The following is a 13,916-nucleotide window of genomic DNA, read 5'->3' as shown; positions in this document are numbered from 1 at the left end:
TGCCCTTGGGATGGTGGCATTGGGTACCTGGAAGAGCCACCCACACCTGGTCCCTGGGAGAAGGGGAGGGCTGACAGCGGGGTCAGTTCTGTCCTTCTCCACCCCCCACCCCAGCCCAGGAGGTGGGTGGAGGGAGGGGCACAGACGACGGTCTGAGAGGTTGGTGGGGCTGAATAGGCTGGCAGGACTGAGGGTGGGGCCTGGGGAAGGAGCACAGTTGCAGAGGGAGCAGAGGGAGGGGGAACAAGTGCTGCGTGGTGTCCAGAAGGCATGGGGTCTTCTCCCAGCCCAACCCCCACCTCCTGTCATCGTGCGGACCTTGGGCAATCCTTTACCTCCCTGGAAATCAATTTCCTCTCCTGTAAAACGAGACCCTAACTCCTGCCCCATTCACATCCCCAGCCTTGGCCTAGTCATGGTACAGTGTTGTGAAAGTGCTCAGGGCATTGCCAGGTTCTCCCAAAGGGGGCAAGGGCAGGGCTGCCCCAGGCCAGGGTAGGCCAGGGCGCCTGCTCTGATGTTCCTGGGAGCTGTCAAGGGGAGAACTGGTGGGCATGGGCAGGGAGAGGCAATAAGATTAGCCGATGTCCTGCCTGGGAGTCAGGGAGGCCCTGGGCTGGAGGTCGGGGAGGGAAGAGGAGGCCCCTTAACTAGCTGCCGGTGGGGCCACAGCCTCACCTCTCCTCTCCTTGAGATACTCAGGATCCAGCAGGACCACGCCATCTGGAGGAAGGACAGAGAGTGAGCAGACCATCCCAACCTGACTCTCAAACTCCTGGGGCCCAAACACCAAGCCAAACCCAAAGCAAGCCATCTATCTGTCCAAAAGCATCGCGAGAAAGGGGACAGTCAGCACCCAGGAGATGACACCGCCCTGCCCCACCACCTCCCCCAGTTTGGCCTTGCCGACCCAGCTGGTGACTTTGGGGAGGTTACTTAACTTCTCTGTTTCTTCATCTGTTAGTAAAAATAATAACATGGATCCAAAACCCCTACGATCAGGTAGACTTTGGAATTTAGAAGTTTTGAAATGTAGAAAGGCCATATGGTACATCTTCCACATAACCTGTACCACCCTCTGCAGGATCGGGGCCACACCCCAGGATGAGACCCATTAACGCCTCTGCGGGAAAATGCGAACATTCTCACCAAGAGGCCAAATAAGGCAGAATGAGCCTCCTTTGGGTTCAGCTCAGGTTTTGCTACTAAATAAATTCCGAGTCACACTGAGGACAATTTTAGGCTTTCAGACCCTTTTGGATTTGAGATTTGCAGATCAGGGGTTGTGACCCTGTAGTACCTCCCTCACAGGCCCTGTGAGGACTCAATGAGTTAATGGGTGTAAAGCCTTAGACGGTGCCTGGACGTGCAACACCACGGAGGACGTCCCAAGGCCTGGCCTTGGGAGTGCGGAGTCCAGTCGGACACAAAGGACCCAGAACCTAAGAGGCTAGAAACTGACTCAGGGCTCACCTCCTTGCTGACATCACCGTCTAACCCACTGCCACCCCCACTCCACACTGCCCCCCAGAGCCGACCCCTCAGGGAATCTGAGAGGCCACGTCTGGAGGTGAGTGCCCAGGGGACACCTGGTCCATCTCAGTCCTGGGCAGGTCCAGGGGACAGCTGGTCAGGGGAGTGCCCACCTGTCACCAGAGCCTGCCATGCATCGTCCCTCCTTTTACTGTGGGTGTTTCCACTGTGCCAGACACCAGGGCTCTGTGGAATATCAGTGGGGGTGCCCCAGAGAGCCCTCTCCCAACCAGGGGTATCAGGCAGGGCTCCCCAGGGGAGCGAAGCTGAAGCCAGGTCTTAAAGGGCAAGTACAGGTCACCAATTACATGACCAAGGGGCAGCGCTAGGCAGCAGTGGGAGAAGCAAGGCTCTGAGGCTTGGGGGAGCAGATCCCAGAGGCCAGTGGAGGAAGGAGAGCCAGGCCAGACCTTAAGTGTCCAGTCTGTGAGGCCAGGGGGCTTGGACTTGCCCCTGAGTTTGAAGCGGAACCATGGGGCATAGTTAAGCATTGAGAAGATATAATCTACTCAGTGTCGTGATGGAAATGTATTTCTCACTGTGAGTCATTTGATTAACTCCGGACAGTGCCCCAGAGCTCTCTGGGATCCACAGGGCCCAGTACGAAGCAGGTGCTCGGTAAACCCTCGCTGTACAGCTCTCAGGGTGCCTGCGTGAGGCTGGGGAGCCGGCTCCCTCCTGCTCCCGCCCCTCCCCCAGCCTCTGTGCCACCCCTGCCGTCCTTAATAGGTTTGGACCACCCTGGCCTCAGACGGCCCACTGGAAACTGCACCACAAAGTAGACCACAGGCGAACCCCGGGATGCTTGCTCACCACCTCCAAGGGGACAGCTCGGGGAGGAGACGCAAATGGCAGAAGGGACACTGAGCTCAGAGAACAGCAAGCAGTGTCCCAGACAGGGCAGGGGAGGAAGAGTGGGGTCGTCCTGCTCTGGGGCAGGAAGGGAGGGGCCTGGCGGGGCGCTGGCCTCTCTGCAGCCTCCAGGCTGCTCTTGCCCCACCCACCCACACAGGGACCACAGGGACTCCCCACCCCACAGGAACCGTAGGGACTCCCCAGGTCTCCTGCCCCAACGTTGCAAAGGTCTTCCTCCCAGCAAGCTGAAACCCGCCACTGTGCTCTCTCTGCTCATGCTGGGGTTCTGGAGCCACACGTCACTCCTGCCCTCCTGGGCCAGCCCCAGTGGTGTGAAGGCAGGGGCCACTTTTCCCATGATTCTTCCCAAGCGACCCATCCTGACTCCTTCACCTGGACTGGCCTCATGCAGTTTCCAGTGCCCATCCTCCCAACCTGTCACCTTCTTTGTCCATGTCCCTCTTTAAAAGATCATTTGACCTCTCTGGGTCTCACTGTCCCCGCACGTAAAATAGGGGTGATGCTGGGCCTCTCTCCCCCCACAGCTGTGGGAAGAGGCAGTGGATTGAGGCTCTTCTAGTGGAGCTCTGGTTCTTAGACTCCTAACCAAGGGTGGCTATGTCCCCCAGGGGGCACAATCTGAAAACATTTCTGATTGTCATATTGAGAGGGGGGGTGCTCCTGGGATCTAACGGACAGAGGCCAAGGATGCTGTTAAACATCCTACAACGCACAGGACAGCCCCCACCAACAAAGGACTATCCAACCCAAAGTGTCACGAGAGCTGAGGCTGAGAACCCTGAACTAGAATAAGACCTTGGCAGGTGCCTCAGCCACAGCCCAGCCTTTGGCAAGAGCCCCACATCAGTGAGGACAGCCTCCGTTTCACAAGTCCTAAGGTTTTCCTTCCACCCCCCACCCTTTGCCAAGAGGCAGCAGGACAAAGGTTCTGTGGCCAGGATTCCCAGATTTGAATCCAGGCTCCTCGGCCTACTAGCTTTGTGACCTGGAGCAAGTTACTTAGGCTCTCTGGGCCTCCTTTGTCTCATCTGCAAAGCAGAGATAATAATAGTAGCGGTGCCTGGTACCTAATCAGCCTTACAGGAAGTGGTGGCTGCTGTCGTCGTCGTCGTCGTTGTCGTCCTCATCCTCCTTATTCACACCAGGACACCTTCCCCGCTGCTCGCCTCCCTCCTTCCCACAGTCCCCTCTCACAGGCCCTCAGGTGAAGGGGAGAACAGCTGCTCGGGAAGCGTTTGCTGACCAAAGCAGGAAGACACTCATGCCCCATTCTTGGCACCAGGCTCCTCTGGAGACCTGACGACCGTTCCTGGGAGCTTCAACACCCCCTTCTCTGGATCAGGCCTGGCCAGCCTGCCTCCCCGCTGGCCTTCCTCCCTGGCCTCAGGGACTCACCCACAGGGTCCACGAGGTCGATGTGGTCCACAAAGTCCCGCTTTCCCAGATAGACGGTGAGCTGGGGAGGAGAGGCACGGGGGACATTAGCAGCTGTGGGCCTGGAGGACACATCCCTGAAAAGGTGCAGGCGCCTGGCCTGGAGGACACCCTGGGAGCTGTCCCTGAACTCCTAGACCCATCCCCAACCCTCATCGAAATCGTAACAGGACTTGGACCCGAGCCCCAGCCTTAATAGTAAGAATAACAAACCCTGCACAATTTTGAAAGCACCTGTTCATCCCAAACCCCTATGAAGAAGTTGTTATTGTTCCCATTTTACAGATGAGGACACCGAGGCCTGGAGAGAGCGCACCACTGAGGGTGGAGCAGCAGCAGGAAAGCCTGGGTGCATCTCCAGGAGAAACCCAGAGCAGGGCCAGAGGCGCCAAGGGTCATGGTGCTCTGGGCACGGAGCTCTGTCTCTCTGATGCTCCTCGTCCCTGTGCAGGCTGGCAGGGACCCACTCAGAACAGGAGCTGTTTTCTGAGGCAGTGAGGAACTGGGAGCCAGCGCCCCACTCAATAGCCAGTATTCAGGGAAGAACCCTGAGCCAGAATCCAGTGTCGCCCAAGATGCTTCCTGCTCCTCCACAATTCCTAAATCTGGATGATCTCCCTCCCTCATAGTCCTCAATCCACCCCCTCCTCTCCTTCCCCACAGCCACTCTCGCCTGGACTGCACACCAGCACCCCACGATCTGCTGTCTGCAGCCTCACGCCCTCCCTGCCTTTCTCCCCTCCTTAGCCACACTGGTCATCCTAAAATGCAAATCTAATGATGCTGCTCTGGTCTGAAAACCCTTTAATGGTTCCTCAGTGCCCAGAGGTAAGATGACAAATGGGTTTCATTCCAAATGCCAACGCTGATCAATTGGTAGGTGCTGCCTGGGGCTCCGGGCTGAGAAGGAATCTAGGATGGGTCCTGGCTCAGCAGGAAAGCATGTACTGTGATTGGTGATGTCTGCTGTGGGTGCAGAAGGGAGACGTGGGAGCACACGTGGTGCTATGTGCCAGCCCAGGCCAGGAGTCCAAGCTCCTATGCCTGGACACGAGACACCACAGGACCGAGCCCTGCAACCTCCTCCCTCAGCCCCTACCCCCTCTGCCTCCCTCTTGGCACTCAGATGCAACTGCTGCCATTCCCCCACACTCCCTGTGATTTATGTTCATGCCTAGAATGCCCCTTTCACCCTGCCTTGCCTGGAAATGCATCCCTCCTAGGGGAAGCCATCCCTGACCACCCAGGCTGGGTCCCGCAGCCCTGGGCATCCGTTTATCTCACACCTGCCCCTTTACGTTGAAATGACCCAGTTCTGCATCTGCCTCGCCCTCAGCTGTGAGCGGCACGGGCCGTGCCTTATTCATCTCAGTACACCGCATCGCAGTCACCAGCAGCTCCACCCGGACCTGACATGGAATGATGTCAGTAATATCTATTTGCTAAGCTGAAAGGAAGCAGGATGGAGCCTGGGGCCTGTGGAAAGAAAGCAAGCAGCACAGGCCCTGGGAGCTGCCCTGGATAACCAGGTGCTGCCAGGCTTCACTAGAGGCTGCAGGGGTCTCTCCCACCAGGGAATTGGTCCCCTGAGGGCCCTGGCACTTACTCTAATTATAGTCCTCACACTGAAGTCTCTGCATGACAGGCCGCATCTCCCCACACCAGAGCAGGGGCTCCCTAAAGTCCAGGGGAGTCGTACCACCCCCCTCAGACAGAAAGTTTCCTGAGAGGCCCCTCCCCTGTGGTCAAGAGCTGGGTCTCCCTGCAGATGGGGCTGTGCGGGGTCCTGCAAGGTCAGGAGAGACGCCCAAGAAAGGACAAGAGTCTGGGGTCAAGGAGGAGCTGGGGTGCGGCTGCTAGAAACTCACCTTTCCATTGGGGCTCGCCTTCTTGAACACCCTGCGGAGAGAAAAATGGAGGCTGGGTTAGCACATCCCGCCCAGGGGAAGGCTCGGGCAGGGCACCCCTCAGCAGGACCGAGGACAAGGGCCCAGAGTGACTTTCAGGCGCCGACCAAGTGTTGAGAGCAGCAACAGCGCCAGCATAATCAGATCTCAGCATCTCCAGCGCTGCCCCGACCCAAGCCACACTGCCGCCCTTACAGCTGTCCCGGGTTCCGGCCACGGTCCCTCAGTGCGCTGTTCCCACCGCAGGTGCAGGGATGTGTCAGGATGTCAGTCAGACTGTGCCACTCAAAGTCCTCCCGGCTCATGCAGAGGAATGCAGAGGAAAAGCCTGGGGTGCCCGTAAGGTCTGCGCAGTCGCCCTGCCTCCTTTCCCTCCCGCACCCCCTCCCGCTATTCTCCCTCACTCCTCCAGCCACGGGGCCGCCTGCCCTTCCTCCAACACACCAGGGCGGTTCCTGCCTCAGGGGCCTTGCTGGAGCAGTCCCCCCGGCACAGATCTGCTCGCCAGCCCCCGACCCGTGTGCCCACCCCGCACCCCCATGTGTGCCCTCACTCTAGTTTTCCTTTTTCCACAGCACTCCCACTGTCTAACCTACTACTTAAGGGACTTGCTGGCCACAGTGACGCCTGTCCACTCTGCTAGAGTGTCCGCTCTGGGGGTGGGGATCCTTGTCTCTTGCATTCACTGCTGTGTCTTAAGCCCTAGCAGGTGCACCTAGTAGAGGTTTGGCAAATATGTGTTAATGAATGGCAGGGACAAGCATTCCCCAAACATCAGTTGAGTGAGTGAACGAATGAATGAGTTAAGGAATCAATGGAGAAACTGAGGCTCAGGAAAGGGCAGGGATTGCCCACGGCCACAGCAGAGCACTGGACACCGGGTCAGGCAGAGGTGCGGTCCCCACTCCCACAAAGGGCTCCCCGCCTTCCGGGGCACACTGCCGTCTCCTCCAGCTCCCCTGCTGTCTCCCCCAGCTGGGAGCCTGAGACCCCCTCAGCTATCCCCCATCATCTAGCCCCCGAATCACTCAGAGAAATGTTGGGAGGGAGAGAAGAAAAGTGACAGACAGACACAGAGACCCAGAGGATAAGAGAAGGTGTTAGAGGAGGGAGGGGAGGGAGAGGACAGAGATGCAGGCCGCGGAGGTGTGACAACAAAAGATGGAATGAGAGATGATGAAAAGACAAATGAACAAAAAACAGAGAGGGCGAGAGTGATGGAGCAGATGCAGAGCGATGGAGCAGGCTCACACGCAGCTGAGAGGAAAGCACGCTGCCCAAATCCTTCCTGGGAGCAGGAGGTCCAGCAGGCGTCCAGGGCAAGGCACGGGGAGGCCCACAGCATCACGGAGACAGTCGCTCCTCCAAGAAGGGGAGTCGGTGGTGGCTCTGTGCTGTCTCCATGGCCCCTCACCTACCCCCTTACTTCTGGGGCCCAATGGACCACTGATGGGTCTGAGCTTGGCTGGCAAAGAAGGGCCTGGCACTTCCCTCCCCCACCTCCCCTAGCAGTTCTGGGCTTTTCTCCTCCTCATAAATATTTATCAGTATTTGCAGTGTGAAGATGCCACAGTCGACTAGGGTGTAATCATTGCTAAAGTGAGAAAAAATACAGATCACACGGTTTGCACCAGCAGCTCTCTAGCTGGGGCTGGCCCTGCAGAGGAGACCAGAGAAGTGGCACAGACCACAGGGACCCTGCCTGCCTCCAGAAGCCTCAGTCTACCCCTCAAGAGCCCCGGGTCTAAGGAAGAGAGGGCACAAATGCCTGAGGCCACAAATAACTGAGTCAGGGAAAACCATTCCAGTGACCCCTGAGAGGGACACAGGAGGGGGCAGGGCCAGGCTGGGAGGAGTGATAATAAAGGAGGCAGGGTGAGGGGTGAGAAGGAACTAGCGCTTGCTGAGTGCCTAACTAATGACGTCTCATAACAGCCTGTGAAATGGGCATTATAACCCCTACTTTATAGATACCTAACTTGAGCTTCAGAGAGATGTAATAATTTGCCCAGGAACACACAGCAAGCAGAGGCTAAGTCAGGATTCAGATCCAATTATCTCTGCCTGCCTCTAGAGGCCGAGTGCTTTATATCAGATCCTGCTGCTTTCCCAAAGCAGGTGTTTTTATCAACATCTGGAATAACAGAAAAGAGGGGAAATGAGGACAAGAGAGGGGAGGGGAAGAGGAAGAAATGAAACGGCGAGTAAGGGGTGAGAAGGAGAGGAGGGTGATGGGGCAGGAAGCGTGGCCAGCAGTGGGGAGTGTCCTGTCGCTAACTCGGCCAGCCCCCAGGCTACCTCCTCAGGAAGCTGGGACACTGATGGTTTCCTCCCACAACAACAGCAGCTGCCCTGTACTGAGAGCATGTTCCGCCCTAGTCATGTCTCTAAGTGTTTTTCCCAGAACACTGCTGATCCTTCGAAGCCCCATTCCAGAGATGAGGAAATTGAGACTCGGAGAAGCAAACTGTGGCTGCCTGACTCCAGAGCCCACGTCCTTCCCACTCTGTCGCACAGCCAAGCCCTCCCTAAAGAAACTCCACTGGCTTCCTGACCTCAACACTGTCATAAAAAAGGCCATGGGGGGCGGGGGGTGCTTCCAGTTCACGGGGCCCCCTACACGTGCAGCACCGCACAGACGGCTTCTGCCTGTCCACTAGGAAGAGCAAGCACAAACACGCAAGACTGTGGTCAAAGCCAACGTCCAGATTGTGGGATGGCTGGGTTTGGTTCACCCCAGAGTCCCATCTATGCCCACCAGCCTGATCCTCAGAGACCAAGGTGGGTCCCATAAGGGAAAGACCGGTGGTGTTCCAGCTGATTACGGCTCAACAGAGACAAGGAACAGAAACCAACCGGGGTTAGCTCAAGAAAAGGAGGAGTGGGTACGACAAGGAGGCAAAAATCTCACGGGAAGGACGCGCAGGCAGGACGCATGGGGGCTGGAGCCAGGAACGGGGAAGCCATCAGCCTCTCAGGTGGTTGCTCTCTCTCGCCACTTCTCCCTCTGGGGCCAAGCATCTTCCCGGCTGCACTGCTCTCTGTGCGGCTGCTCCATGGTATCTGAGGACCAACTTCTTCTGCTTACTCAGGGCTTTTCTGCTGCTCCATCATTTTGGCTTGCATGTGGCTCTCACTCCGACCTTGTTTCTACTCTGCCTCCCGCTCAGCTCCCCACTGTTAACTGGCTGAATGGCCCAATTCCAAATCCCAGGAGAGGAATTTGATTGGTCAGCTTTAGTCAGGTGTCCCACACCTGGGCCAATCAGCTGCGCCTAGCGTGTGTCATGGGGTTCATGAGGCATGAGAGGGTCTGTAGAGCAGTGTTTTTCAAACCAGGGGTCACAACCCATTAGCTGATAATGAAGTCAACTTCAAGAATTGCCACTGGCACTTGGTTGTTGTTTTAAGTGCAATAGAATAGAAGATAAAAGCATGAGGTGCAGATAGCAAGGGTACAGTAAATATTACTATATTTACCAATACTCCATTCCCCTCTAGGGCTCGACGTAAGGGTGGATCAAATTTCTCCAGTCCTATGAAGTTAGACACACCCATGTGGCTTGCTCTGGCCAATAAAATATGAGTAGAGTGCCACATGTCACTTCCAGGCAGAGGCATTTAAGGGCTGGTCCATGATTTCCCTATGCCCTTTGTGTTAGTTTTCTATGGAGGCTATAACAAAGGATCATAAACTTAGTGGCTTAAAGCAGCATAAACTTATTATCTTGCAGTTTCATAGTTCAGAAGTTCAAAATGCACCTCACCAGGTTAAAATCAAGGTGCTGGCAGGGCTACACTCCTGTCTGGAGGCTCTGGGGCAAATCTGTTTCCACGCCTTTTCCAGCTTCTAGAGGCCACCCACATTCCGTGTCTCACGGCCTCTCCCTCTGTCTTCAAAGCCAGCAACAGCAGGTTGAGTTCTTATCACATTGCATCACTCCGACCTCCTCTTCTGCCTCTCTCTTCCACTGTTAAGGAGCCCTACGGATATTCAGCTCCCTACTGTAAGATCAACGGATTAGCAACTTTGATTCCATCTGCAACTGTAACTCCCTTTTGCCATGTAATACAACATATTCAAAGTTTCCAAGGATTAGGATGTAGACGTCTTTGGGGGGCCATTCTTCTGCCCTCCACACCCTCTTTTCTCTGCCACTGACACCAGCAAAGATCTGGATGGGGAAGCCTCCACCGACCTAAATCCCAGGGCTCTCCTGCTAGATGACAGCCACGGAGCGTGAGAGAGAAAGAAAGCCCGTGAGCCACCAAGATCTGGGAGTTGTTACTTCCTGTAGCAGACCAGCTTCTCCTGCCTGATACAGTTAAGAATTACTTAGTGAAACTTTCATTTCAGATGAAGTGAGTTACAATGTAAAATGAGTGAGAAGCTGCAAACTTTTAAGTCTTTAAAACCCACCATTCTAGAGAAACATGCCTGAAACAAACATGCTGTATCAGTGTCTATGCAGCATGTTGGATCCTGTTTTCTGATTCCATTCCATCAGTGGGGTGCTGCCAGGTGGGCAGGCAAGTCAGCTCTCTATGAACCAGAATGTTGGCTTCTCCAGTGAGCCCTCCCACCTGCAGCACGGGCTACCTGTTGGTCAACTGTGATGTTAATATTTTGCTGCTCTTCTGTGAGCCACCAGTCAGTCCTCCCAGTGTCCATCTGTGCCTGTAGAGAGAGGTCTGCACCATGAGGGACCCAGAACAAAGTACCTTCCAAGACAGATTACCCAACAACCAAGAGTTTCTAATTCTGTATAGTACATCCAAACAATGGAATATTACATAGCATTGAAATTATGCTTGTATCTTTTATAACACAGGGAAATACCTATGATAGAATATTAAGCAGAATAACTCAGGAATCAAAAAAGTATATTTGAGGGGGCCAGCCCAGTGGCATAGTGGTTAAGTTCGTGTGCTCCACTTTGGTGGAGCCCAGGGTTTGTGGGTTTGGGTCCCAGGCATGGACCTACACATCTTTCATCAAGCCATGCTGTGGCAGCATCCCACATACAAAATAGAGGAAGACTGGCATGGATGTTAGCTCAGGGACAATCTTCCTCAAGCAAAAAGAGGAAGATTGGCAATAGATATTAGCTCAGGGCCAATCTTCCTCACCAAGGGAAAAAAAAATGAAAAAGGAAAAAAGGTATATTTGGCATGGACTCAACTTTACTCAATATATACTCAAAAGAAAGAATGAGAAGACTTAAGGTTAAGATGGCAATGCTCCTCAAATTGATCTACAGATTGAATGAAATTCCCATCAAAATCCCACCTGAATTTTTGCAGAAATTGACAGGCTGAGGCCATAATTCATATGGAAACACAAAGGACCCAGAATAGCCAAAACAATCTTTAAAAAAAATAGAACAAAGTTGGAGGACTCAGACTTTCTGAATTCAAAACTTACTACAAAGAAACAGTAATAAGACTGGCATGTGATACTGGCATAAAGACAGACATATAGACCAATGGAACAGAAGTGAGAGTCCAGAAATAAGCTAATATATTTATGGTCAATTGATTTTTTGACAAGGGAGCCAAGACAAGTCAATGGGGATAAAACTGTCTTTTCAACAAATGATGCTTGGATAACTGCATACCCACATGCAAAAGAATGAAGCTGGACACCCTACCTCACACCATACACAAAAATTACCTCAAAATGGATGAAAGATCTAAATGTAAGAGCTACAACTATAAAACTCTTAGAAGAAAATCTAAGTATAAATTGACATGACCTTGGATAAGGCAATGGTTTCTTAGATATGACACCAAAAGCAGAAGCAACTAAAGAAAAAAGTAGATAAATTAGACTTCATCAAAATTAAAAACTTTGGAGCTTCAAAGGTCTCTATAAAGAAACTGAAAAAAACAACCCATGGAATGCAGAAAATATTTTCAAATCCTGTATCTGATAAGGGTCTAGTATCCAGGATATATAAAGACTCTATTATGATTCAACAATAAACAGGTAAATAATTCAATTAAAAATGGGCAATGGATTTGAATAGACATTTCTCCAAGGAAGATATACAAGTGGCCAATAAGCATAAGAAAAAATGTTCACCATCATTAGTCACTGGGGAAATGCAAAATAAAGCCACAATGAAATACTTCATACCCACTGGGATGGCTATAATCAAAAAAACCAATGACAAGTGTTGCCGAGGATGTGGAGAAACAGGAACTCTCACAGACTGCCCGTGGGAATGGAAAGCAGTGCACTCTGGGAAACAGTTTGACAGTTCCTCCAAAACACAGAGTTCACGTATGACCCAGCAATTCCATTCCCAGGTGTATATAGAGAACTGAAAACGACATCCACACAAAAACTTTACAGAACTGTCTATGGCAGCATTACTCATAACAGTCATAAAAAGTGAAAAAAACCAAATGTCCATCAACTGACGAATGTTTTTTCAAATGTGGCATATACACACAATGGAATATCATTCAGCTGTAAAAAGGGATGAAGTACTGACTCATGCTACGACATGGATGAACCTTGAAAACATTATGCGAAGTCAAAGAAGCCAGACACAAAAGACCATACGTTGTTTGATTCCATTTATGTGAAACGTCCAGAACAGGCAAATCCATAGAGACAGAAAGTCACTCAGTGGTCATCGGGGCCTGGTGGGAGGTGGAAATAGGAAGTGATTGATGATGGGTAGGGGGTTCTTTTTTGGGTGATGAAAACATTCTGGAATTAGGTAGTGGTGATGGTTATACAACCGTGTGAATAGGCTAAAAACCACTGAATTTTACACTAAAACTGTGAACATTATGGTATGTAAATTATATCTCAATTTTTAAAAATAAACTAAAAACAAACCGAAAAAAATGAAGGAATGAAGTGCGCCCAAATGTTAACAGGGGTTGAGGGAGACTCCATCCACCCACCCACTCACTTCTTTAGAGCTCTTATCTTTCCACTTTGTACAATGAGCACAAATTACTTTATAAAGATGTCAGGGCTTCCCTAACAAGACATAGGAAAAGAGGGTCTGGAAAAAATATTGTAAGTGAAGCATAGAAAATATAGACCCTATGACTCTGGATCCTTTGACATTAGAGTCTCTGGGTGTGCGATTTACAATCCGGAGCCCACGGCTCTGAGATTCCCCAGATCCCTCCCCAGGCCTGCCGTGTCAGCTGCTAGAGCTGCTGTGCTGCGTCTTCTGCTCAGCTATCTCCTCCTCCAGGGAGCCCTCCCTGACTCCCCCTAAGTCTGGATTAGATGCCCTCCAACTCCCACACCCAGCGTGTCCCCAGTCACAGCATTTAGCGCACTTTGTGATCGCCTGTTTACTCAACCTCTGCTTCACTTATGTAACTTAAATGAGAGTGGAGATGTTGTTTGTGTTCTGGACACCGGATCCCTGGGCAAAGCCTGGTGCCTGGGCCATAGCAGGTGCTCAATAAATAAATACAGGTGGAATGTGGTTGAATGACGCCCTGAGAGACAATTAGTCAAGAGTGAGGATGGATGAAGTTTAAAAACATGGTGGTGACGATCCCTTTCTCTGGGAGAGTGGACTCCAGGGACTTCTTCCAGACAGACTTCTCTTTGGCTGTCAGGATCCATGGGCAATGGGCTGGAAAATACTTCAGAGGGACAGGGTCCCAGGCACCATCAGGTCGAGCCAGGAAGACAACTGATACATCCAAAGCTCAGCTCTGACCAACAACCCTCCCATTCATCCTTCCCTCACCCACTATACAGTCTCAGCCCCACCACCGCCAGGCTCTGGGGGCGCTAAGATGAACTCATGGTCCCTGCTGACCAAAGACTGTGGTACAGCTGCGTTAGAGAAACCCACCCAGCACAACGGCCGCCGTGCATTGAGCTCTCCCTTCGAGCCAGGTGCCCAGCGCTTCACACACATTCTATTCCATCTAAATATTCCCATTCTTCAGAGGAGGAACCTGAGACTCAGAGACCCTGAATAACTTACCCAAAGTCACAAAGCCAGTATCAGAAAACTCATACAGGAGAGAAACTCCACAAATGGACCACCTATGGGAAATCATTTAGACAAAACACGTCATACCCAACAACAGAAAACTCATGCCAGAGACAGTATCCATGACAGCGGAGTCACTACCAGTGAACTGAGAGAGCGCTGGTAACCATTACTTCGTGTG

At 52.4% G+C, this 13,916-nt stretch overlaps 1 protein-coding gene across 12 annotated transcripts in view; it reads right to left on the bottom strand.

Moving 5' to 3' along the window:
• ARRB1 (arrestin beta 1) overlaps window positions 1-13,916 on the bottom strand; it is a 76,364-nt gene that overhangs the window by 21,620 nt on the left and 40,828 nt on the right. For 8 of the 12 annotated variants that reach the window (XM_070624130.1, XM_070624132.1, XM_008543011.2 and 5 more), the window contains exons 2-4: window positions 5,712-5,742; window positions 3,805-3,865; window positions 679-723 (exon numbers count right to left, since the gene is read on the bottom strand). In XM_070624130.1, coding sequence (XP_070480231.1) covers window positions 679-723; window positions 3,805-3,865; window positions 5,712-5,742 — 137 coding nt within the window. Of the gene's footprint in view, window positions 1-678; window positions 724-3,804; window positions 3,866-5,711; window positions 5,743-8,661; window positions 9,565-13,916 lie in introns of those variants that run through there. The other 4 variants (XM_008543008.2, XM_008543009.2, XM_070624134.1 and 1 more) reach the window with 4 other exon arrangements.

This window comes from Equus przewalskii, chromosome 6, assembly GCF_037783145.1.
Source record: "Equus przewalskii isolate Varuska chromosome 6, EquPr2, whole genome shotgun sequence".
Taxonomy (NCBI): domain Eukaryota; kingdom Metazoa; phylum Chordata; class Mammalia; order Perissodactyla; family Equidae; genus Equus; species Equus przewalskii.
This window is presented reverse-complemented; position numbering and strand designations above follow the sequence as displayed.